Below are 23,707 nucleotides of genomic sequence, written 5' to 3'. Positions count from 1 at the left end.
CCTGTTTGCCTCACCTTTGTGCATCTGGCTTACATGGGATCCGAGAGTCAAACATGGGTCCTTAGGCTTCTCAGGCAAGCACCTTAGCCGCTAAGCCATCTCTCCAGCCCTTGACAATTTTTTTTTGTTTGTGTAATGTGCGTGCACACACACATACACACGTGCTGTGCATGCATGTGTGTCTGCGCATGTACCCAGAGGCCGCAGGGGAACTTTGTGTGCTGCCTTGGGACACGGTCTCTCTTTGAAGCTCATGCCATTTTGCAGTTAGACTAGCTGACCAGTGAGCCCCAGTGATCCTCCTGGCTGGCCTGGCTTTCTTCCCAGACACTGGAGAGAGAACTCATGCCCTCAGGCGTGTGTGGCAACCGCTCTCACCCACCAAGCCATCTCCCCAGCCCAATGCTGTAGTCTTAGGATATTAATCAGCTCAAATGGTTTTCCGTGTGTTAAAAACTTGTAACCATGGGGGCTGGAGAGATGGCTTAGCAATTAAAGACTTGCCTGTGAAACCTAAGGACCCCGGTTTGAGGCTCGATTCCCCAGGACCCACACAAGCCAGGTGCACAAGGTGGTGCATGTATCTGGAGTTCGTTTGCGGTGGCTGGAGGCCGTGGTGTGCTCATTCTCTGTCACTTTCTCTCTCTGTTGCTTTCAAATAAATACATAAAATTTAAAAAAACAGGGGCTAGAGGAATGGCTTAGTGGTTAAGGCATTTGCCTGCTAAGCCAAAGGACCCAGGTTCTGTTCCCCAGGACCCACATAAGCCAGATGCACAAAGGGGCACATGCATCTGAAGTTCATCTGCAGTGGCCGGAGGCCCTGGCACGCCCATTTTCTCTCTCTCTCTCTCTCTCGCTCTGTCAAATAAATAAATAATAAATTTAAAAACAGCAAAAAGCTTGTAACTATGAATTATCTGTTAATGTCCTTTATATATTTACTTATTTGGACCTTCTTTTTCTCTATTTGTGTGCTGTCTTATATAATAAAGCCATTAATCTTCGCCTACCACACTTACTACAAATATAGTTTGATAAGTTATTGCTTGACATTTTTACTTTAGTTGGCATTCCTTTCTTAAATATTTTTTTAAATTTTATTTATATTAGAGAGGCAGATAGAGAAAGAGAGAATAGGCAGTGGGCAGGCCAGGGCCTCCAGCCACTGCTAACAAACTGCAGACGCACGTACCATCCTGTGCTTACGTGGGGCCTGGGGAATCGAACCTGGGTCCCGGGAGGGATTAAAGGCACGCGCCACCATGCCCAGCTTATTTCACTGTTTATGTGTGTAGGTGGCATTCATACGTGGGCATACGTGCGTGAAAGTGCGTGTGAACGCGAGAGATGGATTTCAGAGGTCCTTCTCAGTCAGTCTCCATTTACTGAGGCGAGGTGTCTCGGCTGAACTCAAAGCTTACCCATTCTGCTAGTCTTGCCAGCCAGCGTGCCTGGGGTCCCCTTGCCTCTGCCGTCCAAGTGCTTGGGTTAAAGGAAGCCTAACTGGGTGCCCACCCACATTTATGCGGGTGCTGGGTATCCAAGCTCAGGCCCTCACATTTGCATGCCAAGCACTTTATCCGCCCGAGCTCCACCAAGCCACCTCTCCAGCCCTTTCATTTTAAACCTACATTTATGGGGCCCGGAAGATGGCTCAGTGACCAAAGGCACTTGCTTGCCAAACCTACCAACCCAGGTTCGGTTCCTCAATACCCATGTAGAGCCAGATGCGCAAAGTGGCATGTCTGAAGTTCATTTGCAGAGGCAAGAGGACCTGGTGTGCCCATATTCTCTCTCTTTCTCTCTCAAATAAATAAATAATTTTTTAATAAAACTATATTTGGGTTGGAGAGATTGCTTAATGGTTAAGGTGCTTGCCTATGAAGCCTTAGGATCCAGGTTCAGTTCTCCAGGTCCCACATCAGCCAGCTGCACAAAGTGGTGCATGAGTCTAGAGTTTGTTTGCAGTGGCTAGAGGCCCTGGTGCACCCATCCTCTCTTTCTCTTTCTCTCTCTGTTGCTCTCTGTCTCAAAAATAATAAATAAATAAAAATTAAATAAAATAAAACTATGTTTATGAACTTGTTTCCTGTCAGTATCTTATACATAATAATTACAACTCTTTACCATTTTGTTCAAGGCCCTTGAGATAATTAAACAGCCACTATTAAGTTCCTGCAGCATTCTGGAGGAAGATGGTCGGTCCACATCGTAATGTAACTCAGTGCTCCAATGGCTTCCAGGGGCAGAGCCAGTGGCACCTCTTGGACCTGCCGGGCTTCGGGGAGGTGGTGATCCTGCCACTGGAGCCTTGGGCCCATGCAGGAGCTCTGACAGGGGCGAGTGGCTGAAGGAAATGGAATAGTGAGGAAGAAGTCTGTGGGGTTGCTGTTGGGAAGCGTGGAGTTGAGGTGTGAGGATTCTCTGTGTCCGGGCTGCGCCCAGGGCGCTGGTTCTGATGGGAGCAGCCGTGCTTGGGCTTGCTGCGGTGCAGAGGGTTCCGTGCCGTGTGCGGGCTTTTGTGTCTGTTTGTATTCAATTACATACTGATTGTCGTTGTTCTGTGAGAAAACACGTGCGCTCCAAAAACCCATTCACAAGGAGTTACTCAGATAATTTTTCGGTCAAATAGGGAAAATCAAGTCTTCCTGAGAACTTAGGTGTAAACTAAAACTTTACAAGTTGAATCTTTTTTTTTTTTTTTTTTTTTTTTAAGTCAAGATCTTGCTGGTATAGCTCTGACTGGACTGGAATGCAGTCCAGGCTGGTCTCGAACTCACGGAGATCCTTCTGCCTTCCCCTCTCCCAGATGCTGAGGTTATAGGCCTATGCCACCACATCTGGTCCTCTTCTGATAGCTACAGGCATTCTTAGATTGTGCTTTGGTTTTTTTTTGTTGTTGTTGTTTGGTTTGGGGGGTTGGTTGTAGGGTTTTTTTGTTTTGTTTTTCAAGGTAGGGTTTCACTCTGGTCTGGCTGACCCGGAATTCACTGTGTAGTCTCAGGGTGGCCTCAAACTCATGGCGATCCTCCTACCTCTGCCTCCCAAGCGCTGGGATTATAGGCATGCATCTCAGGCCTGGCTTTTTATGGTGCGAGGGTGCGAGTTAGAGCTTCGTGCGTGCCAGGCAAGCACCCCACCAAGTGAGCTGAAGCCCCGGGGTGAACTTCCCTTACTCTTGTCCATGAAAATCTACTGCCATATCTTTCACCTTGATGAATCTCTTACTCGAGCCTGATTCTGTAACATCAAGCATTTTTGTCATCCAGAAAATAGAAAATAGTGGTTTATCGAGTCTAAGGTATCTTCGAAATGTTGGCACATTTCATCCTATAACATAAAAAAGGCATTGCTTTTTTGTTCTCTCTCTTCTTCCCTTTCTTCACCCTCCCTCCCTCCTTCTTCCTCCTTTCTTTCTTCCCCTCCCTCCTTCCGTCTTTTTCTCCCTCCCTCCCTCCTTTCCTTCCTTCTTTCTCTTCCTCCCTCCCTTCTTTCCTTCCTTCTCTCCATCCCTCCCTCCCTTCACAAGGATTAAGCCCAGGGCCTCACACTGTGCTCTTTTTCTTTTTCTTTTTCTTTTCCCCGAGGTAGGGTCTCACTCTAGCCCAGGCTGACCTGGAATTCACTATGGAGTCTCAGGGTGGCCTCAAACTCACGGCAATCCGCTTACCTCTGCCTCCTGAGTGCTGGGATTAAAGGCGTGCGCCACCACGCCTGGCACCACATCCTCAGCCTTTTTTTTCATTGAGACAGGCTCTTACCACGTAGCTCCTACTGACCTTGAACCTGCAATCCTCCAGGGGCAGCCTCCAGTGTGCTGAAATTACAGGCATGTGCTAACATAGCAACTCTGCCCCCAAGTACATTTCTTGGTATCACCAATGATCTCAGTAGAAAAGTATTTTAAGCACTGGCAAGCTACCTAAAATTCTGATTTTTTTTTTCACTTGAAAATTCAAATTTTATTACTGGCAACAAATAGCCGCAGTTTTCTTTGAAGTGACAAACTCAACTTTGTCCATTTTCAAGAAAATGCTGTATAACCAAGCCTGATTTGCTATCATTGGTCTATCAGTGGTTCTTTGAATTAAAATGGGGGGCTGGAGAGATGGCTTAGCAGTTAAGCGCTTGCCTGTGAAACCTAAAGACCCCGGTTCAAGGCTTCATTCTCCAGGACCTACGTTAGCCAGATGCACAAGGGGGCGCACGCGTCTGGAGTTCATTTGCAGTGACTGGAGGCTCTGGCGCCCATTCTCTCTCTCTCTGCCTCTTTCTCTCTCTGTCTGTCGCTCTCAAATAAATAAATAAATAAATAAATATGATAAACAAAAAAAAAATAGGGATTCAAGCCGGGTGTAGTGGTGCACACTTTAATCCCAGCACTCAGGAGGCAGAGGTAGGAGGATCGCCGTAAGTTCGAGGCCGCCCTGAGACTACATAGAGCATTCCAGATCAGCCTGGACTAGACCAACCTACCTCAAAAAAAAAAAAAAAATAGGGATTTGAAGGGGGCTGAGGCCATGGCTCAGCAGTTAAAGACACTTGCTTGAAAAGCCTGACGGCCTGGGATCAACTCCCCAGTACACATTTAAAGCCTGACGCAGGAAGTGGTACATGTGTCTGAAAGGTGTTTGCGGTGGTAGGAGACCCTGATGCCTCCATATTATCATTCTCATTCTCTAGAAAAATGGGTATTCCAGAAGGAAGACAGCCCAGCAGTGAGAAGCGCTTGCTTGCAGAACCTGACAGCACAGATTCCATTCCTTAGTGCAGGTGTAAAGTCAGACGCACATTCATTCCTCAGCACCGATGTAAAGTCAGGTGCACAAAGTGGTGCGCATGTCTGGAGTTTGTCTACGCTGTCAAGAGGCCCTGGCATGCCTCTTCTTCCCTTATATAGTATTTATATGCAAATAAATACATATAATATAAACATATTGTAATAATAACATAAGATTATAATAATATAAATATATGTGATATTTATATATTATTTAAATATAGTGAATTCCAGGTCAGTCTGGACTAGAGTGAGACTCTACCTCAGGTGGGGGGGGCGGAGATTAAGGGTCTTGATCTAAAGATAAGACAACTATAACAAGGTTATAGTTCAGCAAAAGCTAGTTCTAGATTGTTAGAACTTGGGAATGACGCTAGCGGTCTAAATGTGAAGTTAATAGCAATGTGGGCGACAGCAACTGAAACAGGGCTGCTATCAAATATGTTGAAGGACAGGTGAAATGGCTTTGGTGGCTCATGGCCCAGAGTTGGATGAAGAGATCACCGCAAAGAGCCGAGCCAGGTAGAACGAGCAGGCGAACCTTAGGGAGAAGAAATGTCAGGGCCTCGCTCATGGTCAGCTCGGCATGGCACCCATCAGGAGCCAAGGCAGGAAGGTTGGGAGTCATCAACACGGAGGCCCCGGTGTGGCCAGGACAGTGGAGTTAACCGGAGCCTGGGGACAGAGCCAGCAAAGATCAGAGGCGACAGGTCTCCCAGGTAGACACGCACCCGTGAAGGCCAGCACGGGATGCCTCTGTCGGTTGCCATCACTGTCGCGTTTCGGGCTTCTGTAGGCAACGTGCCACCTTGGCTGCCCTGCAGGTGACCAGCGTGTGTTTTCAACCCTCAGGCGGTGCTGGACTGCTACGTCAGAAAGGACTTGGTGTACACCAAAGCCAACCCGACGTTTCACCACTGGAAAGTTGACAACAGGAAGTTTGGACTGACGTTCCAAAGCCCCGCCGACGCGCGAGCCTTTGACAGGGGCGTGAGGAAGGCGATCGAAGACCTTATAGAAGGTAGCGAATGCCCTTACGTCACCCTTGGTGGGATGATGGAAATGTTTGGGGGTTTTGTCTGTTCCTTTGATTTTGTTTGTTTGTTTTTGTGTTTGTTTTTCAAGGTAGGCTCTCACTTTAGCCTAGGCTAACCCGGAATTCTGGGTGGCCTCAAACTCAAGGCGTTCCTCCTAACTCTCCTCCCGAGTGCTGGGATTAAAGACGTGCGCCGACACGCCCGGCTCTGTTCCTTTAATTTTGATTTTTTTTTTTTTTTTTTTTTTTTTAGGTAGTGTCTCATTCTAGCCCAGGTGATCTGAAACTCACACTGTTGTCAGGCCGGTCTCGAACTCTTAGTGATCTTCCTACCTCAGCCTCGCAAATGCCAGGATTAAAGGCGTGCACTGGCATGCCATCCTATCTTTGTGGATTGTTTGCTTAGAGGATGTGGGACGAAGTCAGTGGATGTTAGAGCTTTGAGAATACACAGGCAAAGTGGTTGCAGACAGTGCAGGGGAAAGGCAGCGGGTTTCACAGCAAGGGGAGTGTGCGCTCTGAATAAACGGGGTTTGACTGATTTCATCTTGTCCTGACGATTATAAGGGCTTTTGCTCTTTGTGGGCTGCCCCCCCCCCAGGTTATTTGTATTAGCTAGTGTGTAATATAAAGGCACATTAAAAGAACATAAGCTGGCTGGGGAGATGGCTCAGCATTTAAAGACACTTGCTTGCAAAGCCTACACCCAGGCTCAGTTCCTCAGTACTCACATAAAGCCAGACACACAAGAGTGATACATGTGTCTGGGGTTCGTTTTTAGGGCTGGAGGGATGTCTTAGCAGTTAAGGCAATTGACTGCAAAGCCAAAAGACCCAGGTTCAATTCCCCAGGACACACATTAACCAGATGCACAAGGGGGCGCATGCATCTGGAATTCGTTTGCAGTGGCTGGAGACTCAGAAGCACCCATTCTCTCTCTCTCTCTCTCCCTCTTTCTTTGTTAAATAAAGAAAAATAAGATATTTAAAAAATAAATCGGTTTCTTTGTGGAGAGGAGTTGATGTAGGGTCTCACTCTAGCCCAGGCTGACCTGGAATTCACTATGTAGTCTCAGGGTGGCCTTGAACTCACAGTGATCCTCCTACCTCTGCCTCCCGAGTGCTGGGATTAAAGGCATGCACCACCACACCTGGCCTAAAATAAATGTTTTTTTTAAAGCTTATTTATTTATCTGAGAAAGAGAATGGGCACACCAAGGCCTCCAGCCACCTCAAACGAACTCCAGATGCACAAGGTGGTGCACGCATCTGGAGTTCGTTTGTGGTGGCTGGGGACCCCGGCACACACATTCATTCCCTCTCTCTCTCAGGTAAATAAATAAAATATCTTCCTAAAAAATGTAAAAGGGGTGGCTGGAGAGATGGCTCAGTGGTTGAAGGTGTTTGCTTACAGGGCTTGAGGGCCTGGGCTTGATTCCGCAGTGCCCACGTAGAGCCAGGTGTACATACAGGGCAGCACGTTTGTCTGAAGTTTGTTTGCAATGGCGCTAGATCCTGGTGTGCCCATTCTCATTCTCTCATTCTCTCCCCCCCCCCCCTTCTCTTTCTCAATGCAAATAAATAAAATTATCTTTAAAAAGAAAAGCAGAAGGCTGGAAAGATGGCTTAGTGGTTAAGGTACTTGCCTGTAAAGCCAAAGAGCCCAGGTTCAACTCCCCAGGACCCATATTAAACCAGATATACAAGGGGACACATGCGTCTGGAGTTCATGGCTAGAGGCCCCGGCATGCCCATTACTTTCTCTCTCTTCCTGTGCCTGCCAATTTTTCTCTCTCTCTCTCAAATAAATAAATAAACAAAATTTTAAAAAAGAAAAAGAAAAAATGGGGCTGGAGAGATGGCTCAGCAAAGCCTAATGACTCGTGTTCCATTCCTTAGTATCTACATATAGCCAGATGCAGAAAGTGACACGTGCATCTGGAGTTCGTTTGCAGTGGCTGGAGGCCTGTTATGCCCATATTCTCTCTTTCTCTCCTTACAAATAATTACATTCATAAAATACAATTTAATTTGACATTTTGAGTTGATTCTACCTTTGTCTTTTTAGGCTCAACAACATCATCTTCCACGATCCATAACGAAGCTGAGCTTGGTGATGATGACGTTTTTACAGTAAGCTTCCTTTGTCTTTTGGTTTCCACATTCAGCGATGAATAATTCAGAGCAAGTGTCCCTCTAAGCGCACAGTGATGTCCCGTGAACTCCAGCTGTGTGTGTCAAAACATCTAAGCCCTTTTTCACTCCTACCTTCAGCTCAGCCTTCAGGCCTTTGTTTTCAGCTGTGAAATTATTGATCAGGAAAGGGGTCCCCTTCTGGTTTTCCTCCCAGGGTCAGGGAGTCTGTTAGCAGAAGATTTGAAGCTGGGTGACCAGTTGTCTGGGTTTTCTCGGGACTGCTTCACAAAACTGGGCCTCTTCATTCAAAGTCTGTGCTTCTAGAACTTAACAAACAAATAGTTTGTTGCCTGTCTCCTGTGCTTGGAGCAACAAGTTGGAGTCCAGCAGCATTTTCAAGTGCTGAGCCTTGACCCCCAGTAGGAAAGGCATTATCATGGCCCAGAACCTAAGAGCAGATCTACTTCATTCTGTTTTTCCTGTTATTTATTTTTTTATTTTGGGTTTTCGAGGTAGGGACTCACTCTAGCTCAGGCTGATCTGGGATTCACTCTGTAGTCTCAGGACGACCTCAAACTCACGGCGATCCTCCTACCTCTGCCTCCCAAGTGCTGTGATTAAAGGCGTGTGCCACCACGCCCGGCTTTTTATTTATTTTTTTAAATATTTATTTATTCATTTATTTGAGAGAGGAAGGAAGAGGCAGATGTGAGAGGGAGAGAGAGAGAGAGGGGATGGAGAATGGGCACGCCAGGGCCTCCAGCCACTGCAAACGAACTCCAGAAGCATGGCTTATATGGTACTGGGGAATTGAACCATGGTCCTTACATTTCCCAGGCAAGTGCTTTAAATGCTAAGCCATCTCTCCAGCCCTTAAAGAAATAAGTAAAGAATGGCATAGGGGCAACTTATTCAACAGCCCTATCATCCTGGCACGTTTGTTTGATTTGTACTAGTGTGTGTAATTTTTACATGCATGTACACACAAACTTTTTTACTGATCAGTTGAATGTTAATTTCCCTGAATTCTTTATTGTACTTCTTCACAAAACGGCCTTCACAGAGGAATTTTAGGGTTCTGAAAATACAGTTATACTCTAGTGGAGGACCCACGTTCCTGTGCCTTTTTGCAACCCAGAGAATGAGGACAGAACCCCAGGGAAAGCTGTGAGCTTTGCCTGAGAAGGCGTCACTGTCAGTTTACTGACTGTAACCAGCACACCCGCGTGGGCGTGCTGATCACAGAGGCTAAAACGTGGGGGCCAAGGGTAGTGGGGAGTCACCGTATCTTCTGCCCAGTTCTGCTTGGGAACCTAAAAGCAAATGTAAAACTACAGGAGTGGAAGACGGCTCCGCGATTAAAGAGCTCACTTACAAAGCCCAACAGCTTGGGTTCAATTCGCCAACACCCACGTAAAGCCAGATGTATAAACTGGCACGTGTACCCGGAGTTTGTTTGCAGTGGCGGGAGGCCGTGGCGGGCCCATCCTCTCTCTGTCTTTCTTTCTCCCTTTCTCTGCTCTCAAGTGAATAAATAAGAATATATTTTTTTAATTTTTTAAATTTTTATTAGCATTTTCCATGATTATTAAAAAAAATCCCATGGTAATTCCCTCCCTCCCCACCCCCCACACTTTCCCCTTTGAAATTCCATTCTCCATCATATTACCTCCCCATCACAATCATTGTACTTACATATATACAATATCAACCTATTAAGTATCCTCCTCCCTTCCTTTCTCTTCCCTTAAGAATATTTTTTAATGTGAAAATATAAAAATAAAGTTGAATGGAGGTTTTTAAAAAATGAGCATTCCCCTACATATCTACAACACTGTTACTGCTATCCTTAAGAAAATTAATAGAGCCAGGCGTGGCGCACGCCTTTAACCCCAGCATTCAGGAGGCAGAGGCAGGAGGACTGCCGTGAGTTTGAGGCCACCGTGAGACTACATAGTGAATTCCAGGTCAGCCTGAGCTAGAGTGAAAACCTATCATGAAAAACCAAAATAATAATAAAAATAATAATAATAAAAAGAAAATTAATAGATTTAGTCATTCATGGTGCACACGCCTTTAATCCCAGCATCAGGAGGCAGAGGTAGGAGGATCACCATGAGTTCGAGGCCACCCTGAGACTACATAGTGAATTCCAGGTTAGCCTGAGCTAGAGTGAGACCCTACCTCAGAAAAACAAAAATACAACAACAAAAATAGTGTAATTCAGTAGATTTGTTCTTAGTGCATCATGGCTTGCTACTAGAATAGGAAAGACAATACTTTGGGAATATGTAGGTGTGTGAGCCGTGGCTCCGGCCCTCAAAAAATTAACAGTCGGTTACAGATGTAGGCTTGGTGCACGAAAAGCCTACGACTGAGCAGATTATGTAAAGCAGTCTGGCCTACAGGTGGAGGGAATGTGAGAAAGTCTGGAACCTCCACACTAGGTGAGAAGAAGGCTGGATGGGACCTTGGTAACATTTGAAGGGCTTTAGAAAGGATTTTAATGCACTGGAGAGATGGCTTAGCGGTTTAAGGTGTATGCCTGTGAAGCATAAGGACCCAGGTTCAATTCCCCAGTACCCATCATTAGCCAGATGCACAAGTGGGCGCACGCATCTGGAGTTCGTCTGCAGTGGCTGGAGGCCCTGGCGCCCCCATTCTCTCCCCCCCCTTCTCTATGAAATAAATAAAATATACTTATTTTATTTTATTTTTTTATTTTTTTGTTTTCTGAGGTAGGGTCTCACTCTAGCCCAGGCTGACCTGGAATTCACTATGGAGTCTCAGGGTGGCCTTGAACTCACGGCGATCCTCCTACCTCTGCCTCCCGAGTGCTGGGATTAAAGGTGTGCGCCACGCCCGGCAAAATATATCGTTTTAAAGTAAAGGGTTTTAACACACGAGGAAGCCCCAGAGCAGAGGCAGGGCCGTGAGCCGCAGTCGTCTGATAGCAGCAGCTTGTGCAGGGCCGTCAGGAAGTGAACGCTGCTGTCCTTGCCTGGAGCGGCTGGCGTGACGTGGCTGGAACGGGCTTCCTCCAGTAGTTGGGGCAGATCTCCTAACAGTTGGCACGTTGCTTACATCTGTTCTTTCATCACGTTTCGGGGGACAAACAACAGCAGGCGGGTTAAAAGGTGGTTTCCTGTGCTCCAGAGCAAAACTGTCACTCCCAGCTGTTTCCCAGCTACCTGCCAGAAGTGATTCACAGACCGGGGGGCGGGGAGGGGGGGCAGCCCAAATCCTGCGGGTTCTGTCCTTTAACCCACAGAGGACCCCACATGCTGGGGGGGGGGGCGAGAGCCTGCAAGGAGGTTTAGAACAGGTCCTGCTGCCGTCCCGACACCTGGAAAGTCCCTGGAGAGGGAGTTCCCCTTGATGCATTGCGTTCCGCATGGGTCCGGTATGCATGTCAGCTGCTCTGGTTTCATTTACAAACCAGGGCCCCAGGAAAAGCCCTTCTCCAGTCCTAGGCTGGTGGCTGCTAGGAACATGACCTATGGGAAAATGGGGAGTGGCATGACAGATCCACATGCCAGGTTCCCATTCGTTTGTGAGTTCCCTATAGCTAGACTAATAAATAAAGTCTGAAGTGTAAAGCCAAGGAAATGAGCAACCACTTTATCTCCTACGTAGTTTACAATTTCCCAAGTGGTGCCGTGCGTGGAATCTTTTTTTTTGGAAAACAGGTAATAGAACTTAGAACTCATTTGTCAAGGAAAGGTTAAGATTCTCCTATGACTTACCATGGGTAAAAAATATGATCACTTTCCGGAATGGGGAGATAGCTCAGAGGTGAGATGTGCTTGGTTTCAAAGCCTGCTGGCCTGGGTTCAATTCTCCAGTACCCATGTTAACACAGATGCACGAAATGTCTGCAGTTCGTTTGCAGCAGCAAGAGGACCTGACACTCAATGCTGGCTCTCTCTCTCTCTCAAATAAATAAATAAACTAAAAGTACTTATGTAATGTATATTTTTAGGGTCACCATTTATGGCTTTATTTTTGGAGTTTGTTTTTGTTTTTCAAACTAGGGTCTTGCTCTAGCCCAGGCTGACCTAGAATTCACTGTGTAGTCTCAAACTGGCCTCAAACTCACAGCAGTCCTCCCACCTTGGCCTCCCAAGTGCTGGGATTAAAGGTGTGCGCCACCACACCTTCCATTTTTGGATTAAAATTTTTTTTTTTACATTTTACTTTTTATTTATTAGAGAGAGAGACACACACAGAGAGAGAAAATGGGCGCACCACGGTCTCCAGCCACTGCAAACTCCAAATATATGCACTACCTTGTGAATCTGGCTTACATGAGTATTGGAGACCCAGACCTAGCTCCTTAGGCTTTGTAGGCAAGTGTTTTAATTGCTAAACCATCTCTCCAACCCCTAAATGTTTTATTTATTTATTTGCAAGCAGAGAGAGAGGGTGAGGCGCAACATGGAGAAACTTTTAATATATTTATTTATTTATTTATTTGACAGAGAGAGAGGGAGAGAGAGAATGGGCGTGCCAGGGTCTACAGCCACTGCAAACAAACTCCAGATGTGTGTACCCTTTTGTACATCTGGCTAACATGGGTCCTGGGGAATTGAACCTGGGTCCTTTGGCTTTGCAGGCAAATGCCTCAACTGCTAAGCCATCCCTCTAGCCCATGGGGAAAGCTTTGTGAGTTAGCATCCACCTGTTGCAGGGGCACATGCCTTTGCTCCTAACACTTGGTAGGCTGAGGTAGGAAGATTGGTGGGAGGTGAGTTCCAGGTCGGCCTAGACTAGAGTGAGACCTTGCCTCTAAATAAATAAATAAAAATGGGAGTTATAATCCAAAACCAAGCATTTATCCTTTCTGTTTCTGTCGCTGGGGCTAAAGGTTTTCCTGTTCACAAGATTTCATAAGACTGGCAGTCAAACAAGATACTGTGGACTGCGTGTGGGTGCTTGAGAGGAGAGCATTTCTGAATGTTCTGCCTTGGGGGAACACTTTGGTTTGAAGATGTCCCCAAAGGGTTTATGTGTTGGAAGCTGGATCTGAAGTTGGGCAATTGGTGGAACCTTTCAGAAGTTGGGCCTGGTGGGAGGTATTTGGGTCACTGAGGACGGTACCCTCAAAAGAAATTATCACAGTTCTCTTGGGACCTTGGCTGGTTTTGAAAAGGCCTCCCTCCCCGCCCCCCCGGGGGCCATGTCATGTGATCGCTCATATATGTTTGCATCACTGTAACGCCACCTTCAGGGCCTCCGGGGGCTCTCCAGAGTCGCGCTTACGCTAGCACCACATCTGAGCTAAGTGAACCTTGGCGAGTCTGTTTCGATATGAAAAAAAAAATGGACTGATGCAGCGAATCATCCTAGACAAAGGAACATGCCTCGCTGGCCTGGGGGTGCTCATAGGGGCGTGTGTATTGCTGCCCACGCAGAAGCTGTCCCCGCTCTGACATCTTCCCCTCTCTCCCAGTTACTCGCGTAGACCACTCGTCTGGCTTCTCAAGGTGGAAACCCATTTGCCGCCTTGCAGGAAACATGCCCTTCCTCGTCCCGGGCCTCTGCCACCCATGCCGTCGCCCCGGCCTGAGCCTCATTCCTATTCAGGCTTCCACCACCAGAAATCCCTGACTCGCAGCTGCTCAGAGTTTGGGTTAATAATTCTATTTCCATTTCGTAGTGTTTCTTCCTCGCCCAATTATACTTGTTCCATCTCCCTTCACGACAAACAAAACTTTGTTGGCTCGTTCTCCCTTGCCACTGGGAAGCCTTTTTTCCTGTTTACTGAAGGAATGTTCACCTAGCAGACCAGGAGATCCTCCTGTGTACACCACCACGTCCACCATAGGTCCCTGTGTGTGTGTGTGTGTGTGTTTTAATATTTTACTTATTTACTTGAAAAAGAGACAGAGAGAGAATGGGTACACTAGAGCCTCCAGCCACTGCAGACAAACTCCAGATGCATGTGCCACCCTGCATACCTGGCTTCACATGGGTCCTAGGGAATCGAACTCAGGTTGTCAGGCTCTGCAGGCAAGCGCCTTAACTGCTAAACCATCTCTCCAGCCCTTGCTTTTTTGTTTTCTTTTCTTTTTGTTTGTTTTTTAATAAAACATATTCCTACCAGGCGTGGTGGCGCACGCCTTTAATCCCAGCACTCGGGAGGCAGAGGTAGGAGGATCGCTGAGAGTTCGAGGCCACCCTGAGACTACAGAGTGAATTCCAGGTCAGCCTTAGCCAGACTGAGACCCTACCTTGGGGAAAAAAAAAAAAAAAAAACATATTCCTGGGCTGGAGAGATAGCTTAGAGGTTAAGGCACTTGCCTACAAAGCCAAAGGACCCAGGTTCAATTCCCCAGGACCCATGTAAGCCAGTTGCAGAAGGTGGTGCTTTCGTCGTCAGGATGAGTCCAGTTGAGGATAAACACTGAGCCAGCGAGGGTGTCTGCAGACGCGGCTAAGGGTGTGTGCGGGAATGCAGGCGCTGACCTGCTGGGTGTGCGTTTGTAAGCTAAGCAACGTAGGAAACAAAGGGCTGAGGCTACGGCTCCATGGCAGAGTGTTCGTGTGTGAGGGTCTCAGGGTCTGGTCCTGGGACCACCAAACAACACAACAACAATCTAACATTTTGGTGATGGGGTTTTGGGGGCGTTGCTAAAAGTTGGCGTGAGGGGTCTGGAGAGATGGCTTAGTGGTTAAGGCGCTTGCCTGTGAAGCATAAGGACCCAGGTTCAATTCCCCAGTTCCCATGTTGACTGGGGACCCTGGTGCACCCATTTTTTCTCCCTCTTTCTCTTAAAAGAAAAAAAAAAAATGCTGGCGTGTTGGTGCCTCCAACTTTTTCTTCCACTCGAAGTTGGGCTACCAACACTTCAGCTCCCACAGGACGTAGTTGGCTGATCGGCTCCCCGGCTAAATTATTTCCTTCAGATCCCTGCAGTTTTGGGACTCCCAAGGCTAGAGGTTTGGAGCCAGCAAAGGGGCCAGGGGTGGCAATGAGGAGAGAGACTGGGGATGATCCCAGGCTTGATGGCCGTCTTGTTGGGAAGGCTTCACCAGTCAAACCTGGTGGCTTGTTTGCCGTTACGCGGCTGGCGTGTTCACGGTGGACAAGGATCATTAGCTGCAAGCGCTAAGGAGGAGCCGCAGCGTAGGGCTCTGCTGCGGCAGGCGTTCCAGAGTCAGCGGCGCAGCCCAGAGGCTGCTTTGGCTATCTTTGCATGGATGAGCCTGGGACACAGGGCAACAGTTTCTTAGCGGGGAGTCTAAAGCAAAGTCTCCATATCCATAAACATCCATACCTTCTTAAGTGATTTCTAAATGTGAAGACAAGAGATGAAAGCTGAGGTGGGAGAAGGAGCTAGCTTGACTAAGTGCCATACTGTGGATACATTGTCTTGATTTAAAAAGAAAAAAGGAGGAGCTGGGCGTGGTGGCGCACACCTTTAATCCCAGCACTTGGTAGGCAGAAGTAGGAGGATCATTGTGAGTTTGAGACCACCCTGAGACTCCACTGTGAATTCCAAGTCAGCTTGAGCCTAGAGCAAGACCCTACCTTGAAAAACCAAAAACAGATATAAAAAATAAAGAGGGAAGGAAGGAAAGGGAATGTGTGAGGATCTCTCAGAAGAGAGGCCAAGAAACACTAGAGAAATGGGGAGAGACTCCTGAGTCACAGCCTTCGGATGCGCCCCATTCCCGCCCTCGGGTTTAAAGACACTGGAGAAACTTGGCCAAGCTTGTGATCTGTGGCTCTGTAGCTATCACTTTCCTCTGGCTATTGTTGAGAAGCAGTTCAGTTAGTCCTCAGTCCATGCCTCTGCCCACTTGGCCACCCACCCAAGGATGCCAAAATCTCCCAGTGTCCAAGGCCCTTACATAAAATGGCATATTTGCTGCCTATAGCTTAACCCATCCTCCTATATAGTTTAAATCCTCTCTAAATTAGTCATGGTATCTAACATAATGCAAATGTTTTATAGGTTAAGCTATTGTTTAGGGAGTTAAGACGTGGTGGTGCACACCTTTAATCCCAGCACTCAGGAGGCAGAGGTAGAATCCTAGTGAGTTCGAGGCCACCCTGAGACTACAGAGTGAATTCCAGATCAGCCTGGGCTACAGCAAGACCCTACCTTGAAACAAAAAGAAAGAAGAGGGGCTGGATGGCTTAGTGGTTAAGGCGTTTGCCTGCAAAGCTGAAGGATCCCGGTTTGATTCTCCAAGACCCACATAAGCCAGATGCACAAGGGGACGCATGTATCTGGAGCCTTTGCAGTGGCTGGATTCCCTGGTGTGCCCATTCTCTCAAGTAAATAAATAATTAAAAAAAAAAAAAAAAGAAAGAAGAAAAAAATATATATCCTACACCTTATAATTAGCAGGAAGTTATTCATATCTAGTCTGCCTGAGACAAAACCCTACTTTTTGGCATAATACTCCACTATTTTTGTTGGGGTTTTTGTTTTGTTGTTGTGTGTGTGGTTTGCGTGTGTGTGCACGTGCGTGTGGCTTATAGTAGATTGCATGCCTTGTTTGTTTGTATTGAGGCAAGGTCTCACTGTGGTCTGGGCTGACCACTCCTGGGTTTTGATCCTAGCTCAGTGGCTGGACCTTGCGTCTCTCAGTCCCCAGGTGCTAGTGTGTGTACTGACAGGGTGTAGTATCTGAGCTGTGCGGTGATGAGAAGGAATCACGTTCCCATGTAGCTTGGGGCCTAATACACTGGAAGCCCTCACATGCTACATAACTATTTAAGAGTCCTTTCCAGGTTTGGAGAGACGGCTTAGTGGTAAAGGCACTTGCCTGCAAATCCTAAGGACCCATGTTCTACTCTCCAGATCCCATGTAAGCCAGACAGACAAAGGTGAGGCAAGTGCAAGGTTGCACATGTCCACTAGGTGGTACATGCATCTGGAGTTCCACTGCAGTGGCTGAGGCCCTGGTGCACCAATTCTCTCTGTGTCTCTGTCTGTCTCTGCCTCTCTCTCTCTCTCAAATAAAAAATTAAATAATTAAATAAAATAAAAATGAGCCCTTTCCAGAATTCTAGGTTTATGGGACCCTCATCTTGGTTTTGGAAATGGAGACAGCAGTTTTTTGACCTCTTACCAAACATCTACATATCCACAAAGAGGACTGTATCTTCATATTGGAATTAGTCTCTGTGAATTAATGAGCTCAAGGCCGGACTGGCTCAAAAAACAAGCAAACAGGAGTGGAGGAAGACGCCCCAGCTGGCCAGAAAAGACTGTTTGAATAGTGTATGTGGGGCTTTGCTGTGTTTTTTCATTGACGCTTAGTTGGCTTTTCATCACTTCTCTCTAAACAGACGGCCACAGACAGTTCTTCGAACTCCTCTCAGAAGAAGGAGCAGCACACACGGACAATCTCCTCCCCTACATCCTGTGAGCACCGAAGGATTTACACCCTCGACCCATACCCCCTGGACCACTATCTCCCCGAGCAGGTGAGCAGAAGACCCCGTTTCCCCGGGGCCATCAGGGTGTGCTCTTCCATGGCCTCCTTCCTCCTCCTCCACCAGCCGGGAACTTTGCTTTCTACTCGGTTCAGCCTCGCTTAGAGTTTTCATGTGCCATGCATCTCGCCTCTCCCCTTGCGTGCGTTGTCTAGTTTCTCCTCACCAATTACTCCACCAAGCAGAGCAGGTGGGTGCCCTGTTTGTAGATGAGGATGTGGTTCAACTGTGGGGTACTCAGGAGAAAGAGACTGAAACCCACAATTCCTCTTCACCGAGGATAGTGGGCCACTTCTGCGTTCCTCCGTATGAAGGCTTGCTGCCTTGGTGTGAAGTTTTGAGGCTTGAGAATGCCACATGCTTGGCTGGAATGCTTGGCCTGCAGGCCCAGTCTTGCTCAGGGAGAAGTTGCTGCATTTTTTAGGTAATATTTTATTTTTATTTATTTAAGAGAGACAGAGGGAGGGAGGAGAGAGAATGAGTGTGCCAGGGCCTCCAGCCACTGCAAATGAACTCCAGATGCGTGCGCCATCTTGTGCATCTGGCTTACAGGAGTCCTGGGGGATCGAACCTGGGTCCTGTGGCTTTGCAGCCTTGTTGCTGCATCTTTAATTCAACAAGTGTTTCCTGAGCAGCTGCCCTATGGAACAGGTTCTCAAATTGTGGAGCATGAGCTCAGCGTCTCTGTGGGTGACGTGGTCACTCGACTTCATTAAAATGAGAAGAAGCACTGAGCAGAGAGGATTCATTTTGGGTTTGTTTTTTTTTTTCCAATTTTGTGGTTATTTTTATTTATTTGAGAGCGACAGAGAGAGAGAGAGAGAGAATGGGCGTGCCAGGGGACGAACTCCAGACACATGCACCCCTTCTACATCTGGCTAATGTGGGTCCTGGGAAATTGAGCCTGGAACCAGGGTCCTTAGGCTTCAGAGGCAAGCGCTTAACCGCTGAGCCATCTCTTCAGCCCTCATTTTTTTTTAAAGATTATTTTATTGTGTGCTTCCTAATATTTTGACTTTAAAATGTTCTTTGCAGTGGGGGGGGGGCGGATTACTGGCAAGGTGTCTAGTAAAAGACAGGTGGGGTTTCTTCAAGAAATACATTGGAGCCAGGCAGAGGTAGGAGGATCGCCATGAGTTTGAGGCCAACCTGAGACTACATAGTGAATTCTAGGTCAGCCTGGGCTAGACTGAGACCCTACCGTGAAAAACTGAAAGGAGGAAATGCCCTGGGGGCTGGAGAGATAGCTTAGGGGTTAAGGTGCTTAACTTTGAAGCCTAAGGACTCAGGCTGGAGTCCCTAGATTCCACATAAGCCAGATGCACATGGTGCCACATGCATCTGGAGTTCGTTTGCAATGACTAGAGGCCCTGGCATGCCCGTTTTCTCTCTAGTGAATTAAAAAAAAAAAAAAAAAAAAAGGAAAACCATGAAAAGAGGGGGCTGGAGAGAAGGCTCAGCAGTTAAGGCCCTTGCCTGTGAAGCGTAAGGACCCAGATTTGATCCTCTAGCACCCATGTAAGCCAGACGCACACGGTGGAACATACGTCTGGAGTTCATTCGCAGTTTGCAGTGGCTGGAGGTCCCTTCGCACACATTCTCTCTGCCTATCAAATGAGATATTTAAAAAGGAAGAGAGATGGGGCTGGAGAAATGGCCAGCCTGCAAAGCCAAAGGACCCAGGCTCGCTTCCCCGGGACCCACGCGAGCCAGATAGGTGCGCACGGGGGCGCATGCGGGTGCAGTCCGTGTGCAGTGGCTGGAGGCCCAGGCGCGCGCTGTGTCTGTCTGTCTGTCTGTCTGTCTGTCTGTCTCTCTCTTTCTGTCTCTCTCTGATATCTGGGCGAAGACGGAGGGAGGAGGCCGGGCCTGGTTCGCAGGGCGGGCGGGCGGGCGGCGGGGGGGCGCTCACCGGCCCCGCTGACTCCGGCTCCGCTCTCCCCGGGCGCAGCGCTCGCCCCGGCCGTGCCCGCCGCCGAGCCCGCCGGAGGACGAGGACGAGGTGGTGCGCATCAACCCGCGCGAGCGGCTCTGGATGACGGGCTACGAGGACTACCGGCACGGCCCGCTGCGCGGCGGCGGCGGCGGCGAGGACGCGGACCCGGCGTACGTGCGCTTCGCCAAGGCCGACGCGCCGCCCAAGCACGACTACAGCTACCCGTACGTGGACGCGGCGGACGCGGGGCTCGCGGGCCACGACGCCAAGGGCCCGGCGGGCGGCGGCGGCGGCGGCGTGGTGAAGAGCCAGCCGGGCCGGGCGGCGCGCGCGGGCGGCGGGCGGCGGCGCGACAAGGAGCGCGCGGGCGCGAGCACGGCGGGCGCGGGCGCGAGCGCGGCGGACCGGGAGCGCGCGCGCTGCGTCTACTGCCGCGACGTCTTCCAGCGCGCGCACAACCGCCGCGGCCGCTGCCACGACGCGCCCGACCCCGCGCGCACCTGCATCCGCCGCGCCAGCTGCCTGTGGTGCGCGCACAGCCTGCTCTACCACTGCATGTCGGACCCCGAGGGCGACTACGCTGACCCCTGCTCGTGCGACACGAGCGACGACCGGTTCTGCCTGCGCTGGATGGCGCTCGTCGCGCTCTCGCTGCTGGCGCCCTGCATGTGCTGCTACCTGCCGCTGCGCGCCTGCTACCACTGCGGCGTCCTGTGCCGGTGCTGCGGGGGCAAGCACAAGGCCGCCGCCGCCTGGTCGTGACGCGGCCGGCCCCCGGTCCCCGCGCGCCCCTCCCCCCGTCTTCTCGCCGGCTCCCTTGGACCCCTTCTTCTGCGGCACCGTCCCAGCCTGCGCAGGGGAGGGGGACCCCTGCCTGGCACACTGTCTCCATCCCTTCAACCCCCCTCTCTTGGCACCCACTGCGTCAGACACACGTACATTGCACATACACGTTCACATGCATTACACATATACATGTACACACATGCATGCGCACACATGCATATACACATTACACATAGACAAGGAAATACATGCACACACCTATACACATACATTACAGATATGCACATGCGTGCACATACACACATGCATATACACGTTACACGTATACACATACACACTCCCATACATATACGCATGCATTACACATATACACATACATTACACATGCACATACACACATATGCACATGCATACATGCATGTATATACGTTACACATATACACATACACACTCCCATACATATACGCATGCATTACACATATACATGTGCACACATGCAAATACACCTATACACATGCATACACACACATGCATATGTTACACATACACATACATTACACATGCACATACACACGCATATGCACATGCATACATGCATGTATATACACGTTACACATATAGACATAAATACACACTCCCATACATATACACATACATTACACATATACATGTACACACATGCATACGCACACATGCAAATACACATTACACATAGACAAAGAAATACACACCTATACACATGCATACACGCATATGCACACAAACACAAATACACTACTCATGCACATACACACACATACTTGCACAGTTGTCTCAAGGAAAGGAGCCTTCCGCATAGACCCGTGCACCATTACTATCAGCCTGGAATCACACTGTCTTTTATTATCCGTGTGTCATTTCCTGTCTCTGCTCCACCTCTTCCAGGTCAAAGGAGTCCGCGGTGGGAACTGCTGGATTTGGTAGAGCACTGTACTTGATTTTTTTTTTTTTTTTTTCCCAAGAGCATCACAGACTCTCTCTCCTCCGGCTTGGGCTTGCCTGTTGCTGGCAAGTGTAGGTTGCGGAGGAGGTGTGATCACAGAAGGTTGAAACCCCACCGGAAGTGATACTGTAACCTGCGGCTAGTTCCTGCGTGGGGGAGGTGAGCCAGTTAGCAATCCTGTACCATAAGGCAATACTGCTCCGACTTGTCTAAAGCCAAATTTCCCGTGCTCGCTGCAGGCCCTGTCGTTAGCGCATCATCACCTACCCCGCCCCGGCCATCTGTTGGATTTATTCACTGATGCAAAGCATTTACACCTTGAAAACGATTGAGAATTGAGCCTTAACTTGTGAAAATCAGGAAAAAAAAATTTTTTTTTTTTTCCTAAAACTACATTGTATCCTTTTGGACCAGGGCTAGAAAGGGGATTTTTTTGGGTTTCTACGAGCCTACCCAGGTACCCCCTAAAACAGAACTTTTTAGGATTGTGTTGCCACCACTTTTTAAAACTTAGCAATATTAATATAACACATGAATGAAATTAATTTTGCTCATTGTTTTGCGAACCAAATAGTCTTCAGACACAAGCCAGTTGTTTCCCACTGGCAAACACACGGGCTTGCGGGTGGGTAAGACTCCAGGCGCTACCCTTCCCCTGCAACTTTTTTATATTAATGGGGGGGTTCTAAATGTTACCGCTTTGAGAAGTGGTTTGTGATTTGTTTGTGGGTTTTTATTTATTCATTTTTTATTTATCTTCCTTTCGGGCTCATCACGATTGTTCGTTTTACTTGGGAAAAAACAAGGCCATATGTAAAAACCCTCCGAATGCCTAAGTGTCTTCCTCTTGCCACCCCTCACCCAGACTTGCCACTTCGGATGCACAGATAAGTTAGGTAACCACCTGATTCTACCTGTTGCCTTGCCACATAGGAGGCGGTCTAATTAACTGGAAAAAAAAAAAAAGAGTATTTTTCTAATATATTGCAAGGACTAGCCAAATCTTACTGAAGCATGAAAAGTGAATCAGGTTCCCTGTACTTAGCATAGTACAATCAGAATCTCGTGAGGCCACAGGCGTGTCGCTGCTGGCTGTACTTCCTACCACGATCTTGCCATGGTAATGACCAGCAGAAGGCATGGCCCGTCCCCCTCTACGCCCCCAGCCCCTTTATTGCACACAGGACTTCAGTCTTCAAGGAAAAGGACTCCCCCCCCCCCAACCTACTGGGAAATGTTAGCCATGCTTACCTTCGTGGGAATGTTTCCAACTTGCCTGAGAACCTGTTGCATTTCTTTAGACAGTTCAGCAGTGTACATAACCCGTGTGCTTATGAATTAGTTGGTAGACGTTTTCACCTCTTGGGATGACTGGTTGGAGTTATCTGGTGTGGAAGAGAACAGAGAGTTGCCCTTCTAGATGGATGGATGGGATGAATTCCATTCCAGGAGGATGTGTAGAAATTCCTCAGCCAGACTCCAATGCTGTGGAGAGACCATCTGCCCACCCCCACCCCCAAGCCTGGGCTTTCCTCAGGCCCCTCTCTAAGGTCGCCTCTCTACAAAGCACAACACTAATGTATGTTTCCTCAGACCTCAGTTCAAGCGCCCCTATTTATTTCAAGGAGAACACGCATCCCCAAGTACTTTGTGTTTTGTCGCCTCCAGTCCCGACTTGTTTTCTCTTCCTTAACCCCTTGCTGGTTTCCCCCTTGTAAGAGTTATGCCAGCAAACCTTACTCCGTGCATCACTTTTGGTTTGTGAAGGCAGCGGCTAAGGGCACAAGGACAGCCACGGGGACATTCATGTAAATACGTCTCAACTGCCACACTGCAGCTGAACAGTGTGTCGTATTTTCCCGGCCAGCTTTGCCACACCGATGTCAGATCATGAGAGAAATTACTGAGATTTTATTTTTCTATCCATGGTAACAAAACATTAACCAAAAGATCTTCTGTTCAGAAGCGTCCCTGATCCACCCCCAAGCTGTTTGCTCACATTAACAAATTAAAGTGCCTAAAGCAGAATCCCCCTTGACCTGTATACTAAAACCCCTGTCGTGTTGATTTTTTTATAATAAGCCTTTTTACCTCTGTAAAAAATATATATATACAAGTGTATGATGTAAATTTTAGTTCTTAACTTTTTTTATGGTTTCTAATATGTATGACCAATGTAGCCATTGCTTTAAAATGTACCATGTACATATAAACACATCCTATCAGATCATTGGCTTTGGGGTATTTTTCTAGCTGGACACAGGGTGGCACTTGGCCCTGGAGTCCTCACATAGAATGACAGGCGGACGTGGGCCTGTTTTTGTGATGTCCTTCTCACCTGTGGAATGCTGTGTGTCACCTGCTGCCTTCTCAGGGACACCCCTTCCCAGACCAGACTTCCCCACAAGTGCTTCACAAAGTTTTCCGCTGGCTCCTGCTGAACCTCTCGTGTGTGTGTGTGTGTGTGTGCACGTGCGTGTGTGTGTAGACAACTCTCAGAAGGCACTTGTTGAAACCGCACAACCCTTGGTCTCCTCAAAGCAGCTCCTGGACCACTTTCCAAACGGATCTCTTGGTTGCTCAGAAGCTATGATG

At 48.3% G+C, this 23,707-nt stretch overlaps 1 protein-coding gene across 1 annotated transcript in view; it reads left to right on the top strand.

Moving 5' to 3' along the window:
• Spred2 (sprouty related EVH1 domain containing 2) overlaps positions 1-20,390 on the top strand; it is a 90,704-nt gene extending 70,314 nt beyond the window's left edge. The window contains exons 3-6 of the mRNA XM_045137522.1: positions 5,636-5,804; positions 7,887-7,951; positions 17,262-17,399; positions 19,360-20,390. Of these exons, the coding sequence (XP_044993457.1) occupies positions 5,636-5,804; positions 7,887-7,951; positions 17,262-17,399; positions 19,360-20,106 (1,119 nt within the window). The 3' untranslated portion in view covers positions 20,107-20,390. The remainder of the gene's footprint in view (positions 1-5,635; positions 5,805-7,886; positions 7,952-17,261; positions 17,400-19,359) is intronic.
• Positions 20,391-23,707: the final 3,317 nt, after the last annotated feature.

This window comes from Jaculus jaculus, chromosome 18 (genome assembly GCF_020740685.1).
Source record: "Jaculus jaculus isolate mJacJac1 chromosome 18, mJacJac1.mat.Y.cur, whole genome shotgun sequence".
NCBI lineage: Eukaryota > Metazoa > Chordata > Mammalia > Rodentia > Dipodidae > Jaculus > Jaculus jaculus.
This window is presented reverse-complemented; position numbering and strand designations above follow the sequence as displayed.